This window comes from Erigeron canadensis, chromosome 6, assembly GCF_010389155.1.
Source record: "Erigeron canadensis isolate Cc75 chromosome 6, C_canadensis_v1, whole genome shotgun sequence".
Lineage (NCBI taxonomy): Eukaryota > Viridiplantae > Streptophyta > Magnoliopsida > Asterales > Asteraceae > Erigeron > Erigeron canadensis.
Window position 1 is genome coordinate 31,006,066 of NC_057766.1, and position 26,459 is coordinate 31,032,524.

Genomic DNA, 26,459 nt, shown 5'->3' on the forward strand with positions numbered 1-26,459 from the left:
TTCACCCCCTGATTTTCATGGTAAATATACAAACAATTTATACACCTTAAATACAGCCCTAATGGTTGTATTTAGCAAACCTCATATAAAAATTATTAGATTGCGACTCTAAATAATAAGATAAATGTTACTTATGTTAAAGCATGACTACTTTAATTAGGTTTATAAAAAGAAATTTCTCCCTATATAACTAAAAGATTGATAGTTTGCACATGTTAAAACCGTTAACAAATTTTATGGTACGAAAATCTATAGTCTGAATCAAATCTTAATTTAATGTTGATATCTATCACCTATTTATTTGACATTTAGTTATTGCTTAATATTCATTCAACATTATTTTAAGAGAAAAGGTATTAATATTAAGTATTAAATTAAATTTAAAATAAGCAAAAATTATAACAATACACAATAAAACTGATAAAAAAATGTATATAAAAGTCATTGATACATATACTTGTAAATATATGTAAATTCTATTTAGTTGTAAATAAATTAATATAAACCATTAAAAAAAGCCGGTCAACAATTGTTTTGGTACAAAAAGATATACTCTAATTCGAATAATCTTAATTTAATCATGAGATATGTATCACCTATTTATATGACATTTAGTTATAGTTATTACCTAATATACGCTCAACATTATTTTAGGGGAAAAGAATGTTAATACTAAATATTAAATTTAATTTAAAATATCAAAAGTAAGCAAAAATTATAAGAGTTTGATAAATAAGCAAAAATCCTAATTGTCATCCAAAAAACAGCGTCACATAAGCTATTTTATTTCTTTTAGTTATATAGAGAGATACGAAATACTTACTTTGAGCTTTTTGATATTAATTCCGAGTATAATTATAATTATAATTAAATTATAATTATAATATAATAGGGTACTATGGAATAGTTAGAGTGTCGAATTGAAATATTTTTTTAGTAAAACCACATAGTAGTTAAATATCATATCCATTTTATTCTTATGTATCTCTAAAATGAATAAAACACAAAGTACCAAAAGATTCTCATTTAAGTTTCCCATTACCATGTAAATATTATTCTGTTTATTTATTTAATTTGTGAGGTGAGGGTTCAACAAGACCAAAAGAAGAAAAACTCTAAAAAGGTTTATTTTAAGTCATGCAATTAATTATCTTTTGGAGTGAATATTCATCGACACATGATCCGACTAGTAGAGATCTTCCTGTCGTTCTTATTTCAACGGTTACATTAATATTCCCAAAGAGTATCAGCCATCAAGAGCACAATGGTTAGTAATTAAACATCATGTTTAAGAGAACGTACGTACGACTGTATAATACATTTAATTGGTGGATGCAATTCACGAAATATTTACACTTTTATAGTGTTTGGATAATCCTAACTATGATCATGGGATATGATGCTGAAATAAAATGTAAAAAGATGTCTGTCTCAAAATTGTCATTTTTGTTTTAGATTTTTATAAAAGCTCTTCATAACTAAGTACCTAAGCAAGAAATCGCATTAGTAAACATACTTTTAGGTTATTGTTTTCTTTAGGTAACTTATTTTCAAGTTCAATGGAATAGAATTCCTATGTTCTTTTTGATCTCTACCTGTCTTATAGGTGTTCCCTCATAATCGTTTAATTAATCATCATTCATTCAAAATTGTGTGTAAACGCTTGTCCAATAAATACTGATAACGACAAACAGATGTAAAAAGGTATCACAAACAAAGAATATAGACAAAATCTAGAAAGAGAAAAAAATCTTGGCAATGTTTGGGTGAAATAGGATCTACAAAAGCATACCATTTATTTACAAAAGAAGAGAAAAATACCTAGGTCCCAATTGAGGATATATACCTATTCCAAAACGCATTTTTGCTTCTTTCCCATCCATCTATTACAAATATTAATTCAACTAGAACAAGTGACTAGACTGATTAAGTTCAAAAGATTGAATCTTATATTGTTTATACCAAACAGCTATAAAATTTAACTTTTTTTTTTCTTTCTATTTTCGAAAGATAAAACCGTATACATTTTACATTTCACTAATATATCTCTTATCCCATATGCCTTGTGCATTGATGAGATTGGATATCGTTGTTGATATTGTCATAATACATTTATATCAAGACATTCAAAACTCTCTAGGATCAAGGAAGAAGGATAGATCTGGTTGCGACTTTCTCCAATCCCCAACAAACCCGTCACTATAGTCTTCGTCGAGTCTCTTGATGCACCATAAATCTGCGAATGAGAGCACCTTCCAATGTGGAATCGCGGACATGAGTGGATCCTCACTGGACACTTCGGTTGCTACCACGCCGCACTTGCCCTTTTTGGCTAGGTTGTGAGCGTGACCAAACAAGGCCTTAGCGAACTTTAGGTATGACGGTCCTTCCCCACCGAGCCCATATAATAAATGTAGCCCAAACGGGCTAAAAATCTTGGGTAATGAAGGCAAGTTCAAGAAAGGCAAGACCCTATCCACGACCCGAGTAGTTTTAACAACCCCTTTTTTAAACCATGACGCACCCTTAACTTCCATCTTAAACACATCATTTGAATTCCAAACACTCATGATGGCCCATGATTCGGGCGGGTCAGAAAGGAAATACTCTGCCCCGGCCCATGACATTGAATGCGGGCAATCTTTTGGTAATGCTAGAAATGTCCCCAAATTGAGATTGTTTTTTAGTACCGAGTCAATGTCACGAGGAAAGAACTCGGTGGTGGAGAATCTACGCCGATAGATGGTCTCGGCATCAGACAATGAAAGTTTAATGATTGAGACTTGTCGGTTGATACGAATTTGGTGTGCAAATACAGGGTGGACCAAGACCGATGGGTTACGAAACTTAGAGTATCCACATTTTCCTGTAAAGAGATTAACCGAAGGCTTGTTGGCAGCGTCAGTTGCGATATAAGAATATTCAGCTCTGTTCTCTCTAAACCAATCTTCCATTCTACAAACGAGGCTTAATCCGATTTTCATCCTCCTATAAAAATTTCGCACAAGTGTTCATAATTGAGGTTATTAGAAAAAATGGTTTAGTACATTCTACAAAGAAATTAAAACAAGTGAGAACGAAGTATTCATAAGTTTAATTTACCTATGAGAAGGCGCGACGCGAAGGCCTAAGATGTAAGCGAGTTTAGTAAAAACAGGACCGGCTTCCATGGTTTTTCTACATAGTTTTCTACCACATGTTACGGTTTTAATGCAACCTCGTATCATCCCGACAACCTCTCTAGTCTCGACCTCGTCGACTGTCGCCACCATCTCTGCTACCTGTGAATTTATTTAAAAAACAAATAAAAACCATAAACGTGTCGGTACCAAAAGTGTCCATGTAAAAAATTATACAACCAACGAGGTCAAGGGTTCAAGTCTCGTTAAAGACAAAATGTGCATGTGTGTTTATCCTTTTTTTTTTTTTTCTCAAAAAAAGTATGACATTTGTTAAGATATCAAAATATGTCATACCAGCATGAGATATGCAGGGGAGTTGCGAACTCGACATATAGGGTCACCTAAAAGATCAGCATGGAGCGAGTATTCGCCGCTTGGCCCGACTTCACAGCTTCTTTCTACTTGTTCGACTCTTTGGGTGTCTGTTTTCGGGTTGTACTCTCTAATAATGACTACAATCGTATCGTCACTAACCATGGTGTGTTCGTTTAATATTTCCAAGTTCAATTTAGTGACAAAATTTTGAGAAAGAATTTAGTGGGAAAACGAGAGGGTGATGATTGGTGACTGGTGAGTTTATTGTTCAATCATGGATGCCTTTATATACATGATTTTGTGGCTATCCTTTTCAAGTACCTTTATAAATTCTTTAACAGTTTATATATAAAAAAAAAAGTGTAAGTTTGAAAATTATAAAATGAATATAATGATGAAATTATTATTAGCATCCACCTCAAAGACTATTTTTAATTGGATTGAATAGAACAACAAATCTAATAAAGCAAATTTGTGATCCAAAATTCCATATTATAGCTATAATTTTCTATCCTTCTTTTGAAACGTGTATATGTGCGAATGAAAAATCTTAATGTTTACGAATATGCTTTTGCACTTCAAATACAGTGTATCTTTGTAAACATAATAGATGAGTATTTTAATTTGTACCGATTACAATGTATAATAGTAAGTAAGTAAGTAACGCCAATGACGTCTTTTACGGGTTTTGGGTCCCAATACCTCGACGGTATATGGGGGAGGTTAAGATGTAGACAGTCTTACCCCTACCACGACGGTGTAGAGAGACTGCTTCCAAGTTCTATCTAAAGATAGAAAATGACCCCCGGCCTTGTAAGGGATGAGGATTCGACGGTATATGGGGGAGGTTAAGATGTAGACAGTCTTACCCCTATCACGATGGTGTAGAGAGACTGTTTCCAAGTTCAATCTTAAGATAGAAAAGAACCCCCAACCTTGTAAGGAATGAGGATAGAACCCATGACATCTGACTCCAGAAACAAGGGTATTAACCACTTGATCTAACCTTGCTACTTAACCACTGATTACAATGTGTAATACTCTTACTAAATGTTGTGTTTAGTTTAACCTTTAAAGCGAAGTTCGGAAAAACTTAACAGATGGATGGGAATAGCGACCGATATATTGTACAGTTTATTATTGTCTAATCCGACTTATTTAGTTAGTTTGTAGTCTAACAATAACATCATAATAAGTCAAGAATGTCTAACTCATCAACGAAAGTTGAAAGGTTGTCATTAGTTTATTATTTGTTTTCATTTTCATTAAACGGAAAATTTTATTTAAACAAATGAACAAAACAAACACAAATTTCTACATCCAAATTCCAAAGTAGAACAGAAAGCTCATACATATATTTCAAAATATCCCAAAATTTCCATATGTATATTAATTTATTGATAAAAAAGTATTTATAAATATTGATGATAAAATACAATGGCTAAAAAAATAAATATGTTAAAAATGGTATTTGTGAGGGAAGAAAAACTAAAAATATAAAAAGGAAAATAGTTTAAAAACTATTTTATCATGGGATGATTTGTGAGAAAATGACGAGCTACATGAACGATTTGTGAATTGTGCTGGTTATGTATGGAGAGAGGGGATCGGACAAAGACCAATTAACTGGGCTAACGAAAGAAGCTTAAAATCTATCAAAGAGAAGGACAAACGGTGATGCTAAATAAAAGGTACTGGAATAAGCGCTATAAAAATAAAAAAGAAAAGAAAAAAAAAAACTAGAAGGATCAATCTTAAAGAAAGGTAAACTATAGGGTCAAATTGACATTTTCATAGGCTACGACTTGAAAAACAACTATTGATCTATACTTGTATCTATCAATAAGCTAAAACAGAATTAAAGCCTTTATTGATCAACATGCGGCACTTTATTAAATCAACACGTGTGATATTAATTAAAAATATAAATTTAAGAATTCTTTAAACTAATAAATTACTTATTTTAATATACCATCTATAATCTAATCCTAATCGGATAATGATAATAACAATAGTTAATTTCTATCTACATATATGTTAGATCTTTAACTTTAATTTGATTCAATTTGTAAACTAATTAAAGAAAAATGGCTTTAATTGAAAGCCTTTTGTCGTCGACCAAAGGTTTCTGTGTCTTCTTTTTTTTTTCTTTCAATTTTTTGGAGCCGTCTAATACCATGGACAGATAAAAAGAGTTTTTTTGTTTTTTGGGATTTGCTAGGGCTGTATTTAAGGTGCATAAATTATTTGTACCTTTACCATGAAAATCAGGGGTGGGCTTTTAATATGGAAGGTACACGTATTTTTATGCACGTTAAATACAGCCCTTAGGGTTGTATTTAGCATTTCCCTTGTTTTTTATATTATATATGTTTGCAAATTTCGATTTTAATGTAATTGTAAAAATTTAAGATAAATCTAAAATTGTAACTAAAGATATATAATATTTATCATTAGTGTTTATTATACTTTAGGTTTGATCATCGGTTCATTTTAACCATAATTTATTTCATACTCATGAATAATGTAGGTGTCAATGCGAATTTGTTTATTATACAATCTATATAGTTATCGTACATCGTACGGATATTAGGACTAGTAGTATATTATAAAAAGAATAGTTTTTATGTTGAAAGTTATGTGGAAAAAAATGTCTAAAATACCTTGAATGAGAATATATTACACTATCAATCATATATCTTTTTAAATATCTTCATTAACTCTTTACATCAATTATTTACATCACTCGACGTTGCCTCTACCTTCAACAGTCGACCCCCACCACCACACCGTCGCCGCTACGAATATCAATGCAATACGCAGGTACCTTTCTAGTAGATATTCAAATAGTTTTCTCATTTACTATCGCATGCAACAACTTGAACTACTTTATCAACTATCTATAATATATTATAAAAAAAATAATACTTACTATCTTTTAAAATATTTTCACATGCATTACGACATTCCCTTTAGCATTTATGATTAATTTAAACTACCAATGTTTTATCTTTTAAAATATATCCATTATTTTTTGCATCAATTATATACACTACTCGACGCGACCTCCATTACTAACAATCGCCGCCACCACTACATTTTTACATCATTGTCATAACCATCATTGTATTGCGTGTATACAGTGTATATTTAATAATTTTTTTTCAATATCGTAACTCTTTGCCTCTTAAAAGAAGCAAGGTCATTAATATGTATGAGTATTTAATTCACTTTTAAAATATATAAAACTACTTTGGCAATAATTGGTACCAACGAAAATAAAAAGAAGTCGACACGTCACTTTTTGTATAAAATAGATTCTTCCATTCATATTACTGGCCGCATTAACATTAATAATTTATATTAAATAATAATTAATTCTAACTAATGCACATATAGTTCAATTGCCCATCACTAGTGAGAATGACCAACTGTTATTTAAGAGTTTTAATTTAGTTTGTAAGTTGGACTTTAATCGTACTTTCTTCCGTTTCTCATTGTTGTTTTCTGATATCGTATGATACTATATTATAACCTACACTTTGTTATAAACGTTCAACTATATTTTAGGGAAAATGATAAATCTTCTTAACCAATACTTCTGATACATCCACTTGTTAACACATAGAATCCACTAATTTTCAATCTTAATCTCACCCCCTGATTTTTCATATGTCACAATCCTATTAATTAGGAAGATTTTTAGGTTAATAATTTAGGAGAATTAATCATCACCCATAATTTAGACCCGTGTCCAACACTAGACACAGGGTTTACGATATTATCAATACTAGATCTTCTTATATTTAGTTCATAATTTTAATATGTACGGTTCTAAGTGTTATACTTCACAAGTTATAGTACAATAATAACAGGTTCGTCACTGCCATTATTAGTTGAGACATATTGATGGAATTGTTGGTCGTAGTCATTCCACAAGACACATGATACAATAATTTCTCTATTATAGAATTTTTTTGAAACAACTGTACTCGTATTTTGATATTATTATAAAAGATAATTAAAAATAAAATATAAACATATTTGTGATCTTGTACTTAACATTCAAGTATATGTATTTAATCATGATGTGCATAACACGAATAAGTATTTGTGCTATGATAATTTGATAACAATTAGGATTGTTTTCATATTATTTAATAACAATTAGGACTCTTAATTTGAATGACAATTGTTAACTTTAAAAAATTAAATATAAATACCTTTTGTATCTTTTTTAAAAAATTGTAAAAAAATCTCTTTAAGTTGATGCTAAAAATAAATATAAATTAAGTATTCAGGGGTAAAAAGTATAAATTATTGATGGAAAACAAAAACGTGTAAGTTAATGAGACATTTTGTACAAATTAATACTAATATAATATTATATTTGGATAATGATTATTAAGTTTTTTAATTTATAGTTAATCTAAATAATGACATAAACAAGAGTCAATTTGATGAAATTGAGTGATCTGATTAGTTAATAAGTCATTAGTTCAACTGTTTTATAATATATATATATATCTATATAATTAGTAAAACAGTCCGAATAATTATAAAGCCTCTAAAAACTCAAACTATATTATAATATTGCCACATAGGATAATTTTAATGCACACAAATTGAAGTAATTGTAAATCTACATTCATTTTACATCTTTTGAATTAGATTAAACAAAAATTAAAACCACCATTGTGTCATCAAGCCCTGAAAAATAGAACAACCAACAATCACGATAGGCGTTTGTATAATTTTTTTCATTATTTATTTTTCTTAGGGTTTTTAATGTTTTTTGCGTTGAATCTTTAGATGTATTCATTTGTTTTTGCATTATTAACTTTTTTGACGTTTGTTGGATTCAAGTTCATTCGATTTCGGTTATGTAAAGTTTGTAGTTAGAGATTGAGTGCAAATATATACCAGTTCATAGTTTGATAATATTTTCCTGTTGACATAAATATATATTTTTAAGGTTTTATATATTTTGATAAATGTACTATGCAGTTTAATTTGATCGTACATCTATATGCCTTTCATTTTTTATATTTGTTGTTTATATGATACAATATGCGATTGGAAATGGGTTAACAAGTGTGTTACTTCCATTTCATGCAATTAATTTTTTCTTTTTTAATGTTTGGTGTCATTGTTAATCCATCAAAAAAAAAACCGAGCAAATTATTATTGGAAAAAGCATATTACCAAGTCCTTTATCAGCTATAACGATACTTTAAAGTATAGGCAAGTCCTCCTATCTTATTTAGTTCATACTTTTGTCAAACTTTTAGTTGTATCTATATGTTTGCATGTTACTAAACTATTTATATAGTTCACATTATGTAATAGTAATGAAATATGCTCGCTACCGCTTCTTCATGTATAAAGGTTATTATATAGTTTTTTAGACATCGCGCGGGTGCAGAACCTATAATTATTAAAACAGTAAGAATCCTAGCTTTTTAAAACCTCTTCAATTTAAAGCTATTTTTAAAATTTGCAACATAGATCTTTATACTATGTGTCATCTTCAAAAAAATTCCACAATATTTATTTATTTAAGAAACGAAAAATATTAAATATATTGGTATGTAACAAAATAAGAATTTGAAACCAACATTAGTTTTAGTAAGTAGATTACAATTATGTCGACACCAATACCATCATATTTTCTTTTAAGTTGGTTTTGATTTTATCTTCGAAATTTCTTTCAACCTTCTGTTAATGTTTATGGGTTTTATACATCTATCTTTAAAACTTTATTAGTTGATTAGTTACGGACAACTAAACTTTTTCTTTTTTTTTATTAATTTGATTAGACGATTATTGTTTATATTGAGTTGATTTTGACATTTATGATTCTTATCATCATTTTTCTCATCCAACTATTTTTTATTTCTTCAATTCTATATCTAAGTGAATGAGGATTAGATGCTAAGTTTATATTTTTTGCATTAATCTGCTTTATTTTTTTGTTTTTTGTTTTGATTTTGACATGGTTATTCATTAAAATTTAAAGGAAAAAACGATGATAATTTTGATTTTAGATATTTGATTTTGACTTTTAAAGACTTGACGATACGATTGAAGTCTATTCTACATTTTTACATTCTGTTAAGTTTATGAACATTAGACTTTGGAATAAGATTTATATATGTGCTTCTACAGATTTTATGCATTACTTCTTGAATGCATTATTATATATTAGTTCATGTTCATTTTTTTTAACATAGGTTATTTTAAATAGCCGCACATCGTGCGAGTAAAAGACCTAGTATATATATATAAAGATAAGATTATGATAATAGATTTAAAAATATATGGATTTTATATGATCTATTGCAGCAAAAACGAACACACGTACACCTTGTTATTCTGATTAAAAGAAACCCATACTTGAACTGGAATTAGGGTAGAATAATCTTCGTGAAACCGAATTTAAGGATAAAGTATAAAGTATAGACGTAATTATCGTGGAAATAAAGATATTAGAAACATCATATATAATTAGTTGCTAGTGGTGGAAGGAAACAAGGGTGCTCACGGCAGCACGAGTTTAAGGCTATATGCATTGAAGCGTGAGGTCTTTATCGAGCCCCTCACATTGATCCCCCATAATTCGATATCTTTTTATCCACTAACTTATACTTTATATTTTCATTGACCATACAGGTAACTAATAATTTGTTTTACTATATTTAATTATATTAAATATCATGTCATCCAAAAATAAGTGGCTTGTTAAAAATTAACACAGTTTTAAAAGAGAAGTAATCATTGATAAAAAAAATTTACACAAACCTTTTAAAGACAAAGATAAAGTTATTATATTACTTTTTAAAGTGAATACTTATTTTGTGACGAACCAAAAATTAATTTATGATGAAAAAGTAGTATGTTATGAATGAGTCAGTTGAAAAGGTTTTTTTTATTTCTTGCAACAAATTCTATTCTATTCATATCCTACTTTAATATATCAAAAATTAACTTGTCAAGCTTTGAACCTCGATTTTTTTACCAAAGACCAAAGCCTTATAATGGCCAGCTAACAAGTTTTCATATATATGATAGGTTTATAACACCTTTCCCAACCTTGAACTTCTCCTTCACTTATTCCTCATCTTACCTTTCCCCATTCACCACGGCACCACCAATCACACTTATTCCTCATCTTACCTTTTCCCCAATATTATTTTTATACCAACCGTTAGTTTAACTAAAAAAATCAAACAAAATCGTCTTCACTCTTCGTCCCAGGCTCCCAGCGATGGGGACCGACGAAAAGCTCTTCCATAAGCATGCTGCCAACCCCTTCCTTATCGATGAGCACTTAATTGAGAGTGTCGACGAGGGGATGGGTAAGACCTAAAAATAATATCAATATTGTACTCCTTTTATCTCATATTTAGAGCATGTGATATGGTCACAAAAAGACAAAATTACACAAAACTTTATGTTATCATTGCAGGACGAGATAAAACGTAGAAAACTTTTTTTTATTTTTATAACACACACATATAAGGGTGCTACTACCGAAATGGAATGACACGGGGTTTGGGCTCCGGACCACCATGTAAACTTCGACCCCAAATCCCTCCCATATCCATGGTCTTGTAATATTTGTCTTCTTTTTACTTTTAAGTGTCCGGAAATTATTGTCCATTACCACCAACTGATAAAATGTTTGTAAATGAAAAAGATAAGTGCTTATTGGTTCTATAATTTAATCATTATATTTTATTAAATTATTTGGCTTAATAAAGCATCTGGATGTAAAGCCATCATTAAGAAATTAACGAGCAAATATCATACATTTTTTAATCAGTAACTAAAATCAATATAGTGATGTTTTTTTTAGGTAAAAGAATTTATTCTGGTAATAAGGTTTTATTAATTGTGATGTCTTTCTTGATAATTGGTTAGAATATCAATGGGTTAAATGCTTCCACAAAAGATTGACACGTACGTATTGATTTACAACTATTATAATATCTGATAATTAATTTTATGCTAAAAAATTCTAGCATTTGCGTTCATGATACATCTAAACAGGACAAATCTATCATATTTAATAGCAACATAGTACATAACCAAATAATGAAAGAAAGTTATGATACTATATTAAAAAACGAAATAATGAAAGAAAGTTATGATACTATATTAAAAAACGAAAGATAGAAAGTGATTGCAATAATATAAAGGTTAAAACCTTTCATAATCATAACTAATGTTTTTTTTTTACATATATTAAAATGCCTAGCTAATGCGATGTTTAAAATATCACCTGGAGAGATGACAAGGACAGATATAGCATATGATAATCGAGTTGACTGACTTCACCAAAAATATCGAGGTTTTGAATAAAATATACTTATAGAGTAATTTTTTTATAATAAAATATATGCAACTGATTTTAACTTCCGATGGACAAGTTAAAATAAAAAAGAATTCTTTCTTCGTCCATAATAAGGGGGTGGAGACATATAAAACATGCATGGGCCAAAGTGCTACATCTACTAGGGTCGGATCCAAAATTGAACGTTGTTATGTTCTCAAAATTATTGGACTAGGTATATGCATTTCCAAAAATTCGGATTCTTTTTAGTTTGAGACTTTGAGTACTTGTTCAGTATTATCTTGTCATAATCTTGTAAAGTCCCCATATGGTTATTTACTTATATATTTGCAATTAATTGTTATTCAACTTTTTCTTTTTTGTTGGTGTGATACAAGTATACAACATGATGCAAATTAAAAAAATAAAGATGTAAAAGAGACTTATGGTCCTAAAATATTTGACACTTTCATTGTATTAATCACCATTAAATTGAACACTCAAATCCGGGTTGATGGATCTAAATGATGCCACTAAATTTATAATTATTTACTGGCATGAGCGATCGTTTACTGTGCCATCTCACGATCGTACCTGACTAAAAGTAGATAATGCAATATAACAAACGAGTACGTATGAAAAGACTGTTAAAACGAGTCTAAAATCTATTTATTATATAAAAAATAAACTATTAACGCATATTCTGTTCCTGCTTTCGTTCCCTGGATAAGAAATATATACGACCCGAAAGATACTATTCTCGTCAATGGAGCTATTAAACCCCATTTTTCTGATCATATGATAGCATCTTTGATGGCCCATTTGTTAAAATAGGTCAATAATTCTTTATAAAATATTTATAGTGACACTGAAACTACAAACTTCTAAGTTATTCCTAAAAGAATGTTGTTATGTAGGACCTTATTATATAACTGGTTATTAATGAATAACCAAAAAGCTCTAGTGGATGGTCACAAGTATTTAAAATGTTAAGTATACATTATTTGCGTTAACTTTTCAATAATGTGTTTATATTATACTCTATTGTTATTGTTAATGTTAATAATTACACGAATATAACTTATGTAGTATGTTTAGGATTGCTATCGGAAGTAAAAATTTTAATTTTACAAATCTTGACCTTATGTCCCTAGGATAATGATGCGAGCGGTCACCCCTAAATCCGGCCTTGAAGCCCAAATGGGGTTCGTTATAACTTATAAGCTTTAAAATTCTATATATTTCTAATGTTTGTCATCTCTATTATCGACAAATTAACTTGAGTTTATTCGAGAGAATATCCATCCATATCACACTCGAGTTAAATCGTAGCTTTGATCACACTTGTTAGCACCCCTAATTGATCTTATTTCAACATATAAGGTCACACATGGTTTCATTTCAAAACTAAATCGTAATAGAATGTGTAGTTCACTAATTAAGCTCGTCATGAAGTTGCATACATATTGATTGACTACTAACTCTAACTAGACTATTCTCATTATATGTTATTATTATATATTTATTTAAGTAAAAAATTTATTTGTCAACACATCTTGAATGTTCTATCAAATAAAAGAACTTATCGAACAAACCAAATTATTGAAGTTATAAAAATGAGATGCACATCTTATTGTATCAACAATTGGAAGATTTTAAAAGCATAATGACGTTTTTCTTGAAGCGAAAGAAATAGTAATTAAATAAATTGAAGGTGGAAGAGATCTACCCTATAAAATTTAACAATCAATATGAACCAATCTTTGTGATGCTGTGTGCATGCCATTTTTGGCACCATCAACTACTCCTTCATATAATAACTATATACGTGATGTCATTTCCTCTAACAAATTAATGATTGATCTTAAACAATGAAATTATTTATTTTAGATATAGCAAATTGTACCTGGGCTAATTGGCTAAAATAGACAATCTTTATTATATGGTATTAAACTCTTCTTTCTTCTTTTTTTCTTTCCCCCTCAATCGAAGTAAATGATCGATCTGTTAAAACAAATAAACATTTGATCAATGTGGAGCGAGTTATGATCAAATGTAGTTGATCTAGTAAAAGCTATGAACGATTTTGTTATTATATGTATTAAACTTACTTATTTTAAACCAGTTGGGCATAACCCAATGGTCAACCGTCACCATTGTACACATGGTGCATTAGGGGATCCAAATTGATAAGAGGCACGTGTTCGATCTTAGTCCCATACGGATCAATCCAATAACCTTTAGGTTCATGTGTGGGGTGATTCACAATGATATGTGTTGAGCGGCCAGTAAAATCGGTATTTGCAATACTAGGATCGGGTGTTCCCTCCAATTTACATCTTGAACTTTTCTATTTTAGTATTGTATATTTGTATGTATCTAACTTTGTCAAAATTATCATTGTGCTTTTTAAAGCATGACCACTAAGTACATCAATCGTAAATAAAAAATAAATAAGAATCAGCTACACAGAATTTAGAGGTTTTAAAATTTGATATACACCATATAGGAAGGGAAAAAATAAAGAGTTTGGTAATCGTATTACATATTTATGTACTTTGTAGCACAAACGGATAAGGCAAATGGGCACGAGAACGATACGAGAACGGGGAACGGCAAAACTAAAAAATTTAGGATATGGATACGGCAATGAAAAATTTTAAAAATATAAAAATATATTGATTTTATATAGAGAGAGACTTGAGACTTGTGAAATTATGTATAATTATATATGTATAGTTTTATAATATACGCATGATGGTGATCTGTGATAACGGATTAAATTTTTACCAATCAATTTTGGAATAGAAAAGGTTTGATGGTAATCTCAATTGTATAATGTAGGGGGTTTGTGTTTGGGGGTATGCATAGTTGCAAGATGACAATCATTTTTGGAATAGAAAAAGCTCATTAAAACCTCAATATTAATTAGATACGGCATCAAAGTTTCATAGAAACGTTTCGGTATATATGGAAACTTCAAGGAAACGTTTCGTACGTGTTTCGTACGAGTTTCGGTTCCCAAGGAGTTTCCGAAACGGGTACGTCGACCTGTTTGAAGTTTCGGTGCATCATAGTTTATGTAAGGTCGCAAAAGGACCGAGCTAGTGGGGGTGTGACGCATTGTTATATAACAAAAATTGATGAAGTTGGTACGAACACTTTGTAACATTATTTTATTTATTCGATTAAAGATAAATGTTCATTTTTAAAGGTATACGAGAACGGTACCCGCGTGTTCCAGCGTTGATGGATGTGGTGGCGGTAGCAGTGATGTAATGGCAACGGTGACTTGTGATGGCGGTGATAGGCGGTGGCGGCGGTGGTCGCGGCGGAGATTGGTGGTGGTGGTGGTGACGCTGGTGAGTACGGGAAGTTATTGATGTAACGTGGCAATGGTTTATGGTACATCATGCAATCTAATGTGTATATTGTTGAAACTTAAAATCAATATTGAAATTTTAAGTTCAATGTTGAAAATCAAAGTAAATTTGCTTTATAATATAATATAGATAATACTATAAAATGCTCAAAGTTGTTTATCTCGTCTGATTGACTGGGTAATCATTTCGCTATACATCTATGGGAAATGTTATTCGTATCATTTCATTTGATTGTTGTACCACAACTGTGCATTACTGATTTTTACAGTTAGCTATACAATTTGTACATTGTGGTACATGCATCAAAAAATGATGGTATGAGTATCAGTTCCCTACATCTATTGATGTATAATTCATTATGTGATATATGAAAGAGAGGTTGTAGTTATACATTATATACTTAAATCTATATTATTCATGGATTCTAAGCTTAGACTGTGATGATGGATTTAATGAATAATTGACTTGTTGTCGATCTTTCACTAATCAGTGTTACAGAAAGTAGATCATGTTATATTATGATGAATGATCATCTAATAGATGTAGGTCCAGAATTTAAACTATTGTGCTCTTATAAACGTAACGAGTATTCGATTAAGATATCTGGACCATGCTATTTTTCTTATTATAAAAAAATAAAACTAACAAGATAGTTCACAGTTCACGTAAAATTCCACCAAGGAAAGCTGAAGAACACACGCTCATAACGAACTACCTTTAGAAGTGACAATGTTACAAACGAGTCTGCTAGTGCAGCTGAGCCAAGCTTGAGCTCAAACTAGACGATATGATAGAATTAAAAACTTCTGTCAATATAATGTTTTTATAGACGATGCCAGAAGCAATGAACAAAAGTACAAAATTAATAATATCATTCAAAAAGACAAGCTTTTATCTGATCTTAATCCTAAAATAACTCACACACACAAACACACACAAGTTTCAATAATACAAACTCGAGTTCAAAACCCAACCTCAACTCTCATGATGTGATTGTGGCGTATTCAAACTTGAACACAGGCATATAATCAGCTAAAACTCGATTTATTCAAGCTCCGATGTGGACACTGGAAACTAGAGATAAATCAGTCTAGAATCGCTTGAAGTTTCCGGTTTCCACTGTCCCAGTGGCAAGTTGCCATAATCATTGAGCTTGCATTATTAAAGATCATTGAGCAAGCAAAAGTATTTGTCTAGCTCAACTCAGCTGTTGCGATTCTAGTGCCGGCCATCATTCAAAAAAAAAAAAAAAAAAAACATTTGTCTAGTTTATAAGCACCACTTTGCATGAATCCAGATAGACACCACAAAAAAGAGAAAATAAACTTAACTTCCTATCATAAACTTTTTTCATGGTTTCAAAAAATAATACAAGCAATAAACTGAAGAAAGCACTCAACAAAATACCAATAAAAATTTAAAAGAAATAGATTGCTGAAATCTTAAATGAAAATGATTACTTAGCAATCGCAATCCTGATAGTAATAAAACAGCTCTAAAACATGAACCAATCATCTTTAGACTTGACTTTTGGGGGGAAATAAAAATACAATTTTACAGCCAAACACACGAACATGTTTTTACATAAAAGTAAATGCATAAAGAACAACGTACAAGATTGAAAAAAATAGTATAATCAACAATAGTGAGGTATAACATAGAAAGACCAAATCTTTTGATTCTTCCTCATTACGCACGGGTCCTGCTGCTTTCTGCGTTTCTTATGGGGTAAAAATATGGATGGGCCTGCAGTTACCAAACACAACAATCTCACTTTTTTTTTGTATTCACATATATAACTAACCAGATTGTTCTCCATATTAAAATCCCATTTGCTATACTTCCCAATTTATGTACTATTAGCGTTTAATAGAAGAATAATAAGTATATATATACAATATACCTAAAGAAACATAACAACGGTCCATTGATTAATGAACTTCCTCAATGCTTATTTTTATACACAAATGTACCGTCCATTTTTTTAATAGCCAAATAGTTACATGGTTTAGAAAAGTGAAAAAGGAAAAAGAGATAATTACCATTGCTTCTTTAGCAGTGGGCCTTTCTTGATGATCATACCGAAGCAACTTGTCAAGGAAGTCAATTGCCTACTCAACAAACAACTACACTTGTTAACCACAAGCACAGAACAGATGATACTATAATAGCTAAAACAGTATGTCATTCACAAAGTGTATTTTTACCTCAGGAACAGCTAAATGTTGATTATCAGAATTAATGAACTTTGTCCATTGTTTCCTGCTATGTCTGTACCAATATCAAAAAATAAAACCATCAAGAAATGACACTATAAGCTTTTAGCAAAGATGAACATATGTTACCAACCTCCCAACAAGACAAGCAAGATGTGGGTCTAGCTCCAGGCGATATCTCTGAAGATAAGTATTTAACTCGTCTGTCCCCAACACCTATATATAATAACGAATAAAAATATAAAATACGCCAGATTCATATTAAGTACTAACATTCTCCGCACGTTTCTCTCACTTTTCTGAAGATCCACACTATGTAACGCTTAAAGCACATATCATCTGAAAGAGTACACATACCTTGGCAATTTTGACCAGCTGATCATAATTATCATGTCCATAGAAAAATGGTTCCTTGCGGAATATCTGTAAAACACAACCATTTCACATTAACATTTATAACGTTGGGGTTGGGGTACATACAGAGCTATATCGTATGCAATGAATTAAAAAATTCATTAAGAATGCAAGAAAGATAGACCATTATAGGAAAGATAAAGATTGAGAACATATAATTACCATTCCAGCAAACATGCAACCAAGGCTCCACAAGTCTAATGAGTAATCATAATCTTGCAAATCAACAAGGAGTTCCGGACCTTTAAAATATCTGCATTCAGATAATCAAAATGAGTACACAGAATATACGCCAACAAGCAATCCTAGCAAGCAAATACAAAGCATGATATATTTCGAGATAAATATATTTATAAGTCAAAAGTTGTAAAAAAAAATATGAATTAATCAACTAAGAAAGGAACTAAAAAAATGAGACATTTAACGAAAATCATTTCAACCCTCGACTTCATACAGCAACAGAAAATACAATTTGAAAAACCAAAGAAAATGAACACACCTCGATGCTACACGGACATTATATTCTTTCCCAGGATGATAAAACTCTGCAAGACCCCAATCTATAAGACGAAGCTTGCGTTTTTCATGATCAATCATCACATTGTGAGGTTTCACATCTCGATGCATTATTCCTTGAGAGTGGCAATAATCTAAAGCCTAATCACAATCAACATGTTACATCAGAAACATATCGAAGTTTGTATTTAACAAAGATGCAAAAATAAAATCCACTTCCGGAATAAAACACAAAGTTTCCTATCCTACTTACAACTTTTTACAAAGATTACTCATTGGGGTAACCATTTACTCCAACCTAAGATTTTACAAAGATGCACGCTTAAAAGTGTGTGCCTATGAAGGTAAATAGACATTTGACTATATATTTAAATGTGTGAATATTACACATTCCAAAAGTGGTGTGCATCATTGTCTAGTGGACACTTATTTCGGGAAGGGGGTAAAAAAAGAAACTGAGCCTTGTATAGACATTGAAATAAAAAAAAGCAGAAAATTAAAGGCCTAGCGAAAAACTAAACTCAAGAGCATTAGATGACTCGAGGGACAAGACAATAAAAAGTAATACATCAAACGCTGAGTAAATCAGTGATAAGTCCATGACAGATTCTAGTTACTAGTGCTCCAAAATTGTAACGTGTAATAGTCAAGCATTCAAGTTCATGCATTTTAACTCACAGAAACAGAATGTTATGAAGAACCACAAACAATTAAATGATTACTACGATGAACAGTTTTTTATATTAGAAAAACTTAGCAAGACAAAACATATTTATAACAACCAACCATCTTTAACTCAAGATAATAAGTACTAAACTTGTTTGCTTTGCCTATCCAATCACCCAAAAAGAAAAAGAGAGCATGTAGATATCAAAAGCTATCTTAGCTTGACTTTTTTCATACTTCAAATTCATGTTGTGTCTCCAAATTAGACTAGGTAATATGAACAGATTATATATGCCTACATTTAAAACCAAAACTATAATACAAACTTAAGCCTGCTTTGGAAAAAAAAAATGGAAATAACTTTGAAAAATAAATGAATTCCAATAAAGTTTTTTAAATAATGTCTATACAAATCCTCTAGTATTTGGCATGAGAGGATCATAGTCACATAAAAACGCTCATAGACCCGCGTATCTCGTATTGGTACGAAGCGTAACGAAACGGAAATCGCTAGCGTTCCGATCACTAGTGGTACGATGAACCAAATCGGGTGGTACGACGAACCAAAAAGTAAAATAAACACGATCCATTCCCATTGGTTCGTCAAACCAAATCGAAAATATAAACGACTCAAATGTACTGGTACGCGTACCAGTACCGTTTTGACATCCCAACTACCAAAGTAAGATTCCAGGACTTATTTGAGCGACAAAAAGAGTGTATCTTCTAAGTTTCCAAAATATTTTGTAATTAATACTATCTTGTAAACAAAATAACTTATTTAATTAATATTAATTACAAAATTAAATTTACATGTATATGTTTCTTCTATATATACTAACCTTTACAGAGTTTTATATCACCAAGACACCAACTTCTAATCTTCTACTACAATTTCTCCATCCACTATCAATTATCTTCAATGACAAAGGATGAAGGAAACGAGTAGAATAGAAACTTCATGGTTGTTTTGTTATTTTGTTGGATTTTATCATGTTATTTAATCTTTATCTTATAAAATTTATAAGTTTTGTTTACTTATGTTTATGGTACATCGTAACAAATACATGGTACATTGTACCACTTCGTACTGCCTCGTACCGAAATGATCCTACCCCCTCCGTACCGAATTCGTCACACCTAGCGAATTACGTACCCAAACCGCGTACCCGTACCGAAGCGTACCGCGTTTTATGTGACTATGGAGAGAATAGCAAAATCGTTGAGTTAAAGAGTCTAACGGAAATCCCTAATATGAGAATATACAATCCCGTATCAATTTGCTTCATAAATAACTTGGGTCTTGTCATCAACTCATCATGCCAAACATACCATTGTCCAGAAACATATACTAAATCCACTAATCATAATATTGCTATTCTGCTAACAAGTCAACCTTCGACTACCCATATTCATAGAGGCAGGTGTTCATCCAAAATTGCCAAAACAAGATAAGCTAAAAACTTCCTTTTACCTCATTATTACCAATTTACCATGGTGGCCAACTTGCCATGTATAATGTCATTAATTCTTTGGGTGCAAAAAATGAGCCATGAGGAGCAACTAGCCATGTATGCTGTCACTAAAATACTTAATCATTGATTCATTGGATGCAAGAGGATGGGAATGAGGACTAAGTAACTCACTTATTGGGCAAATTCACTTTAAACTTTCAAAGAAAAAAATGCTACAACATCACACTATAAAAGAATACCATCTGGATGCATATCTAGATCACAGCATTATCAGATTCTAATGCTGCCAATTTTTAAAGCAAGCAAGCAGCCAACAATTACATGCTTAAGGCAGGTGCAACGTGAGGCATAATACAATTATCACAAGTACAAAATCAGAGATAATATGCATCCCAGTTAATATATAACTAGCAAAGTAGCAAGGTTCTTGAGATCATTACCTTTAAAAGTTCATATATATAATAGCGAATATCAACATCTGAAAGTGTTGGATAGAGCACTTTAAAATCGGTGTTGTTAACATACTCAAATATTAGACTTGGTGTCTTCGATTGCTGATCTCTCACAATATCCAGCAACTTCACAATATTTGGCCCGCCACAAAGGTTTTGTAAAATTTTGATCTCTCTCTTGATCTGTATCAAACAATATACGATTCATCAAGCAAATGACGTAACATAATGTCATAATGTATGTTTGTTTAGCACTGCGTAACGAATAGAGAGAAAAAGTAAAAGGGACATCTTAAAAAGAATCCATGTGCAATTGACCAACTGAATTAACTGACCAAATAAACTTATATGCACGATAATCATAGTAATTTCTTAGAACTACAAAGAAATTCTGGCAGCAAGGCTTCAAACAAAAGGTCTGCCAAATGGGTTTTTGTTAGTGTTGTGACATGGCTTACATCTGAATGGGAACATAAAAAAGCTTTTAGCTTTTAACAGTTAACACAATGTACAAGTAAGTCTATTCACATTCGGTTTGCCATTACAAGTTGTAAACCCTGAAAAACTCACTTTAACGAAAAACCGAAACGACTACAAACATTCTAGTGACAAAGTATTCATTATAACAATCAGTCTCTCAAATAATTCCAATGTTAGGTCAAAAAAAACTGAAAACATTTTCACCTCATTTCATTACAACAGCCTAATACAAACCTAGTGTAAACTAACCATGCAGTAAGTCAAAACACAATCAATAGATAAAACAATATATAGAGAGAGAGAGTAATACAAAGTACAAACCTTTTTCTTCTTAACAGGCTTAAGTATTTTAATAATACACTTATCATCAGTTGTACAATGAAATCCTTCAAAAACCTCACTGTATTTTCCTCTCCCAACTTTCCTCACCACCTCATAGTTATCCTGTTCCCTGTTAATCCATCAATGAAATCAAAAATCAATAATATATATATATATGTATAGAATCTATAGATATAGATTCTTAAAAAAAAAGTGAGAATAAAAGAAGGCTGACCCCCATTGAACAGTCAACGATTCATAATCCCAATATTCCTTAGGGCGAATAACATTAACATCGGCATAAACCCTAGCTTTGGAAGGAGCGCCGGGGCGGCGAACAGCTTTACCGATCTTTTGAGCCAGGGTTTCTTGTAAGGAAACAGACTGCCGGAGGCTGCGGAGTGGTGGTGAGGTAGGTGGCTGTGGTTGACGGAGGTTTTGATGAAGAGGGTATTTGTGTTTTTGTTTTTGTTTACGGTGGTGGTGTGGTGGTACGGCGGCGGCGGAAGAGATGTGACGTAAGGGAATTAGGGTTGACGGAAATTTGGGGAATTTGAAAGAATGAGAGAATATGAATTGTAAAGTAGAGGAAGGAGGAGGCCTTACGGCCATCAAACGAAGGAACAAGGGCTATATTATTTGTTATTATTATTGTAATCTAAAATGGAACAAAGACATTCCAGATCGGTAAAAGGTATCCATGCTCCCCTTTTTCTTTTCTCTTTATTTTTTGTTTTATAATTTATATCTTCTTTTGACTTTCCATTGTATTTTGAATTGGATTTATTTGTTTTAAATTTGGATTTTGTTAGATTATAAACCAGCTAATCAAGCTGAGTGATATAGTTTTAAAATATTTGTCGGATTAAAATATAGAAATATAGTGTTCGATCTTCTATAATGTTATTTTAGGTTATCAAAATATACATTTTTAAAGCATGAAATATTTAGGTTTAAACGACCGTGTCCAACACTAAACACGTGGTTTACGATATTATCAATATTAGATTTTCATACATTTAAGTCATAAAAGCTTATAATTTGGAAAATATATGGTTTCCAAGTGTTATACTTTGCAAGTATTAGTACCATAATCACACGTTCGTCACTTTCATTATTAATTGAGACATATTGATGGAATTATTTGTCGTAATCATTCCACAAGAAACATATTATAATAATTTCCCTATCATATAATTTTTTGAAACCAGTTTTACTCATAATGTGATATTATTATGAAAGATAATTTTAAAATGTAAACATACTTGTGATCCTGTAGTCGACATTCAAGTATATATATTTGATCATGATGCGGGTCTATAACACGATCCAATAATCTGTTATATGATAATTAGATAACAATTATGATTGTTTTCATATTATTTGATAACAATTAGGACTTTTGATTTGAGTGACAATTGTAACTTTAAACATTAATACACAAAGCTAATATATATAAAAAAAAATTATGTACCTTTTTTATTTGATAGATTATGTTGACGTTTTTTTAATAATTTAAATGATTGTAAATTTTAAAATATTCCCTCAAGATTATGGCTAAAATTAAATATAAATTAAGTATTCAGGGCTAAAAAGTGTAAATTATTGATGGAAAACAAAAAAGGTTTAAATTAATGAGACTTTTTTTACAAATTAATATAAATACTAATAAAATAATATATTTGGATAATGATTATTATATTTTTAATTTATAGTTTATCTACATGATGACATAAGCGATAGTTAATTTGATAAAATCGAACGATTTAATTGGTTAATTAGTCATTAGTTCAACTGTCTTATAGTATATATTAAGATTAAGATTGTTACTAATAAGTATAAATCAAATTTTAAAAAATAAATAAATTATTATTAGCTTAACTCACTTTTAAGGTGTAATAAGGTATTGAATTGGATATTGACTTGCCCAAAATTGAAAAGATATCATTTAAAACATTAATTGGGTAGATAGAGATAAGAATAATATTAATTTTCTTTTATTATACTAAAGCACAGTTGCTTTAATAACTTATTAACCAATCACAGTTCTTGATTTCTTAATGTTGACTTTTGTTTCCAATTTTGACTTTAATTTACACTTTTTTTTGTTTTCCATCACAAATTTACACTTTTTACCTAATAATTTTAATATAATAAATAAATAATAATAACTAATATATATCCGATAAAATAATGACTAATATCTATCCAATTAAATAATAACTAATATATATCCAACAATATGAACTATCATATATCTTAATCTTAATCTTTATCTTTATATATATTAAAAAACAATTGACCTAATAGCTTATTGATCAACAAATAAATTTCTATTTACTTAAATTTTTTTCGAATATTCAGTCGGCATACGACATCGGGAAAACCTCACAGTATAATGGTGAAGCCTTGCATGTATCCTAGACAACGAGATGTTGACCATGAGCCATTACAAGTATTCAGAGGGAAAAATCTCAAGGTTTTGTCATCCCTAAGGATCGAACTCAAAACCTTGGGTAAAACCGAAAATGCCTCTGACCAGTTGGACTGACCTTAATTGGCTCTATTTACTTAAGTTAGCCTTTGATGATGTTATAGTCTATTAATTAGTTAAAAAAATTAAATATTATAGCCTAATTATGTAAATATTCGAATGTCAATCTTTGTTTTTTTTTTAATAGGTTAGTGTCTAATGTGAATCCTAATTAGTTTCAAATTCCATAATAGTAAATATTTTTATCAACGACATCTAATATTTTACTTAAGATAAGGAATACTCCATTTTTTTAATCATATTAATTAATATTTATTTTTTATTAATTTCTGTTATACCATTATAATTGAGCAATCACAAATATAATATTAAATATTGTTATTAACGACATCTAATATTTTTGTTACGATATGATACTCTATTCTTTATCATATTTATTTTCTATTATTATTATTATTATTTGTTTTACCATTATAATTGAGCAATCACAAATATGAAAGATAAATTTTATAATTTCTTGGATTACATATATTTTATTTTATCTGTCATATATTATTAATTATATTTGATACGGGTCTAAATCAAGTAAAATACTATACATGCCTTCAATGTTTTAAATTTATATTTTTTTAATTAAATTTTATTTATATTTTTTACATTTAAATTTGCATATTTAACATTTTATCTTTTCTTTAATTAAATTTAAACTAATGAGTTATTAACTAACCAAATTGTTCAATTTTATCAAATTAACTATCGTGTATGTCATCATTTAGATTACCTATAAATTAAAAATCCTAATAATTATTATCCAGTTATATTATTATATTAATATTAATTGGTAAAAAAGTCTCATTAATTTACACTATTTTGTTTCCATCGATAAATTACATTTTTTAGCCTTAAATACTTAATTTATATTTATTTATAGCCATTGATGTGCGAAATCTAGCTTTAAATTTATAAACGCGATTTACCGAAAATACTGATTACTACACACTCACAGGCAGTGTACCTGATCGCATGCAGTATAGTGAAAACTGGTAAGCCGAGATCGTTCGCAAGGACTTAAACAAGCATTTGTAAAACGTTAAATGATTCAAGTAAAAATGGGGGTTTTGTGGCCGAGTTGCCACGTTGCAAGTAGTTAGTTTGAAAAGTCAGTAATCCCGTAGGATTAATCGCAAGAGAATATTTTGTTGTTGAATTTCAAACAATAATTAAAAAGGACACTCACTCGGATCAGCTCACATGCCAATCATCGGGTCTAAACATTACTTGCATTTGTTGAACAACTCAAAAGATAGACAAGACGAACTTCCGTTATAGTTGACACTTTAATTGCTCAAAATATAATTATCGCTTTCGCGTTTAATTTCTATCCAAAACAATTAAGCATTAAGTTCCTGAGTTTATTTTCACGATTTAACCTATAAAAGCTTTCTTCCGAACTGCTTATTCACCTAATCAGATTCCTCTATCATAAGTGTTTACACATTCAAAATGAATTTAATTGTTTAAAAATCTTTATCGTTAGTTTCTTCCGAACTCCAACGACTTTAGGTTAATTATGGACCGATCAACCTTTTCATAAATCAATTGACAATGACATAGATTTCTTCCAAACTTCTAATTACAATTATCAATCAATCAATATAAAAGATAAAAACAATATTTAAACTCAAATAAATATGAATCTTCGATTAAACATGAAAATCTTGTCCAACTATTGCAAGTAACATTCAAAACGACCCTATGACATGTTTACTACCTAAGCGGGTGAAAAGAGATTTAGCCTCTCATAATGAAAAGATGAAAACAAACAATAGTATATGAAAACATAATGTACCGAATGTAGAAATCCTTCCAAGAATGACTAAAAATCTAATACGGAATGATGAGAATAATCCAATCGTAATATTGATCTTCAAAGATGAATAAACTGATGAAAAACCTCCTTGAATGATGCAAAAATCGGCTGGAGTAACTAAGTTAGGGTTCTGGAATGAATAAACAAGCTATTTATATGTTTCCTAAATTTTTTCCCAGATTCGACCTTAAGCTGCGTGGCAGCTTATAAGCTGCGGCACAGCTTCCTTCGACCGCCGTTGACTATTTGACTTTCCTTGACTTCACCTGGGACACAATCTTCTGTTTCACAGTTGCGTGGCAGCTTATAAGCTGCTGCTCAGCTTGACTTGATTCAAGTT

General features: G+C 30.4%; 2 protein-coding genes across 2 annotated transcripts; both read right to left on the reverse strand.

Moving 5' to 3' along the window:
• Window positions 1–1,779: 1,779 nt before the first annotated feature.
• Window positions 1,780–3,732, reverse strand: LOC122605880 (probable N-acetyltransferase HLS1). Its single transcript, XM_043778838.1, has 3 exons — window positions 3,477–3,732; window positions 3,103–3,281; window positions 1,780–2,988 (listed from the first exon to the last, which is right to left on the reverse strand). Exons 1-3 carry the CDS (start codon window positions 3,657–3,659, stop codon window positions 2,127–2,129), a joined length of 1,224 nt encoding a protein of 407 aa, XP_043634773.1. The 5' UTR covers window positions 3,660–3,732; the 3' UTR covers window positions 1,780–2,126.
• A 12,887-nt stretch (window positions 3,733–16,619) lies between these two features.
• LOC122602972 (casein kinase II subunit alpha-like) lies at window positions 16,620–22,447 on the reverse strand. The gene is made up of 10 exons (XM_043775589.1): window positions 21,991–22,447; window positions 21,756–21,885; window positions 20,943–21,137; window positions 18,345–18,502; window positions 18,008–18,098; window positions 17,789–17,854; window positions 17,565–17,647; window positions 17,423–17,486; window positions 17,258–17,326; window positions 16,620–16,961 (listed from the first exon to the last, which is right to left on the reverse strand). The coding sequence occupies exons 1-10, from the start codon at window positions 22,365–22,367 to the stop codon at window positions 16,905–16,907; spliced, it is 1,290 nt and encodes a 429-aa protein (XP_043631524.1). The 5' UTR covers window positions 22,368–22,447; the 3' UTR covers window positions 16,620–16,904.
• Window positions 22,448–26,459: the final 4,012 nt, after the last annotated feature.

Excerpts from the sequence above, each read along its gene's own strand:
- LOC122605880 (XM_043778838.1), bottom strand. The coding sequence starts at position 3,659 with ATGGTTAGTGACGATACGATTGTAGTCATTATTAGAGAGTACAACCCG. Across the intron at positions 3,282-3,476 it reads CCCCTGCATATCTCATGCTG|GTAGCAGAGATGGTGGCGAC; the intron begins GTATGACATATT and ends ATAAATTCACAG. Across the intron at positions 2,989-3,102 it reads CGCGTCGCGCCTTCTCATAG|GAGGATGAAAATCGGATTAA; the intron begins GTAAATTAAACT and ends AAATTTTTATAG.
- LOC122602972 (XM_043775589.1), bottom strand. The coding sequence starts at position 22,367 with ATGGCCGTAAGGCCTCCTCCTTCCTCTACTTTACAATTCATATTCTCT. Across the intron at positions 21,886-21,990 it reads TCGTTGACTGTTCAATGGGG|GGAACAGGATAACTATGAGG; the intron begins GTCAGCCTTCTT and ends ATGGATTAACAG. Across the intron at positions 17,487-17,564 it reads CTTGCTTGTCTTGTTGGGAG|ACATAGCAGGAAACAATGGA; the intron begins GTTGGTAACATA and ends ATATTGGTACAG.